At 33.0% G+C, this 2,115-nt stretch overlaps 1 protein-coding gene across 2 annotated transcripts in view; it reads right to left on the reverse strand.

Moving 5' to 3' along the window:
* Nucleotides 1-2,115, reverse strand: part of LOC107704566 (zinc finger protein 501-like) — a 23,370-nt gene that overhangs the window by 18,845 nt on the left and 2,410 nt on the right. For both annotated transcript variants that reach the window (XM_016507523.1, XM_016507524.1), the window contains one exon: nucleotides 766-834. In XM_016507523.1, coding sequence (XP_016363009.1) covers nucleotides 766-799 — 34 coding nt within the window. In that variant the 5' untranslated portion in view covers nucleotides 800-834. The remainder of the gene's footprint in view (nucleotides 1-765; nucleotides 835-2,115) is intronic.

Consider the following 2,115-nt stretch of genomic DNA (forward strand, 5'->3'; position numbering starts at 1 on the left):
TGTACTAACTGATCAACAATCACATGTACAAGCTACTAACAAGGTGTATCATAAATGAACAATTATTAAATTATTATTGTTATCAAATTGAACAACTGCAAATAGCAATAACTTAATTCATGTGATGCATGTACTTCTAGGCATCTTTGGTTTCCTCTTTTTGTGAAATTTAGATGGAAAATGTGTGCCTTTTTATTGTTTGAGTCACTTACCAAAAGTTTCTAAAAGTAGCCAAATAAAATTTAAAAATAGCTAAATTTGTTGCTAGGTGCTTTTGGAAGAAAAAGTTGCTAGGGTAGTCTGAAAAGTTGCTAAATTTAGCAACAAAATTGCTAAGTTGGCAACACTGCTCCCAACTGTTTACATCCACTTAACATAAATGACTGTTCCGTCTCGGAGCACACAGAAGTCTGCCTGGGGAACGGTATCTCTTTCACAACTTAATGCAGTTTTAATAACTTTCTCATTATCAAACACGTCCAGCAGTTTAATACAGCCTGATAATAATAATTAGCCTGCTTTTTACAACAATCACTGATGTGGATGTTAAGTTTGGACTTTTAGGAAGGAATGAAAGTGCATGTGAAGGAAAGGAAGGTTCGCTAGACAGAATGGGGTACAATAATCATCTTACCTCAAACATCTTGTTTTCAAAATCCTTACAAGCCAAGCCTTACAGATTTTTCCTGTTACAACAAATCTAAATCGGCTTGAAGCTTTATAACCTTCAGCATTATTAAAGAAGCATTAAGAATAAACACCAACCTTTTTGTTCTTCAGTATCTTCAGAGCAGTTCATTCTGCAGGGTTTGTGGGAGCAGCGTCACTGAACTTCTGTGTGGAAGAAGCACATTTGTCAAAATCAGCTGTAAATCAGTTACTGAGGTTTTTCATTTTATTTATTTTTTTTAAGAGTGAAGAATTCTTTGTATTTGTTAGGCTCTGGTCTCTCCAAAGATTCAAAGTGTTGCCTCTTTGTAAATCATTATATTACTATTAAAAGTAGGGCTGTCGCGATTCGTCGATTTTATTAGACTATTCGATTTTTAAAAATCCTCGACTTCATTTTGCTTACGTCGACTAACCGGCAAAATACCGGAAGTGGCGCATTTCTATAATTAAGCATAATTGTGAATTCACAAACGCTACGATTTAATTAGATAATTATATGCGATGCAGTTCTAATACAGTATATGCGCTTTAATTATTTACATGCGTGTAGGTTATGGACGTGCATCTCACAGCGGCTCCGTTCACAGTAGTTCCTCAGGAACTGTTATCATTTACATGTGTGGAGCGTCTCAAACTCCATATCTGCATGTTGTTGTGAGTTTGGGTTTATTATAACGTTCATCTGGGAACGCAACGTGCGCCATTTCATCAGATTTGTAAGGTAAATCATTTATAAATCTACGCAAACTCAGGAGAATACATCGCGGTTTCAAAATAAAAGCTCAAACACAGGAGAATACATCGCGGTTTCAAAGTAAAAGCTCAAACCCTCACTCTGAGTTTACACGTTTTGATGTCCACATATTCTTTTAATTACAGTGGCTATAGCATTTCTGTCGTAAAGAAATGGCCAAATATTAAAGATTAAGTGGACCTTTGAATGAAATGGTGCTTGGTCAATATTAAACAAGGATTAGATCGCACAGTAATGTGTAAAAACAATCGTCAGACCGTTGGCACCCTCTGCAGGCCTTTGTCGTAATGCACATTAGCTCTATTGTTTATAATACATGATGTATTTTAACAATTTTGTTCAATAAAACCATATGATTTCTTGCTTTTGATACTTTATTTGAACTAATTATTATTGCCTCATTGCTATTATATATGTATTTTAAGTAATTTTAAAGGCTATTGTTCACTTACATCTATTTTTATTACCACAAAAAAATTTATTATAGGGCACTATGAAATCAGTTTTATTTCAAAATTCTTTTTTTTTTTCATTTTCATTTTTCTATACTCCGATTTAATGGTTAAATTAAATTTTATTAATCAAAAAGCCTGTCTAATTAATTTAATTTTTTAGTTTTATCTTTACCAAATTCTGTTTTCCATTATTTTCTGGATTCCATTTTAATGGTTCCATTAAATTTTAATAAT

The sequence above is a fragment of the Sinocyclocheilus anshuiensis genome, unplaced genomic scaffold, assembly GCF_001515605.1.
Source record: "Sinocyclocheilus anshuiensis isolate Anshui unplaced genomic scaffold, SAMN03320099.WGS_v1.1 scaffold2914, whole genome shotgun sequence".
Classification (NCBI taxonomy): domain Eukaryota; kingdom Metazoa; phylum Chordata; class Actinopteri; order Cypriniformes; family Cyprinidae; genus Sinocyclocheilus; species Sinocyclocheilus anshuiensis.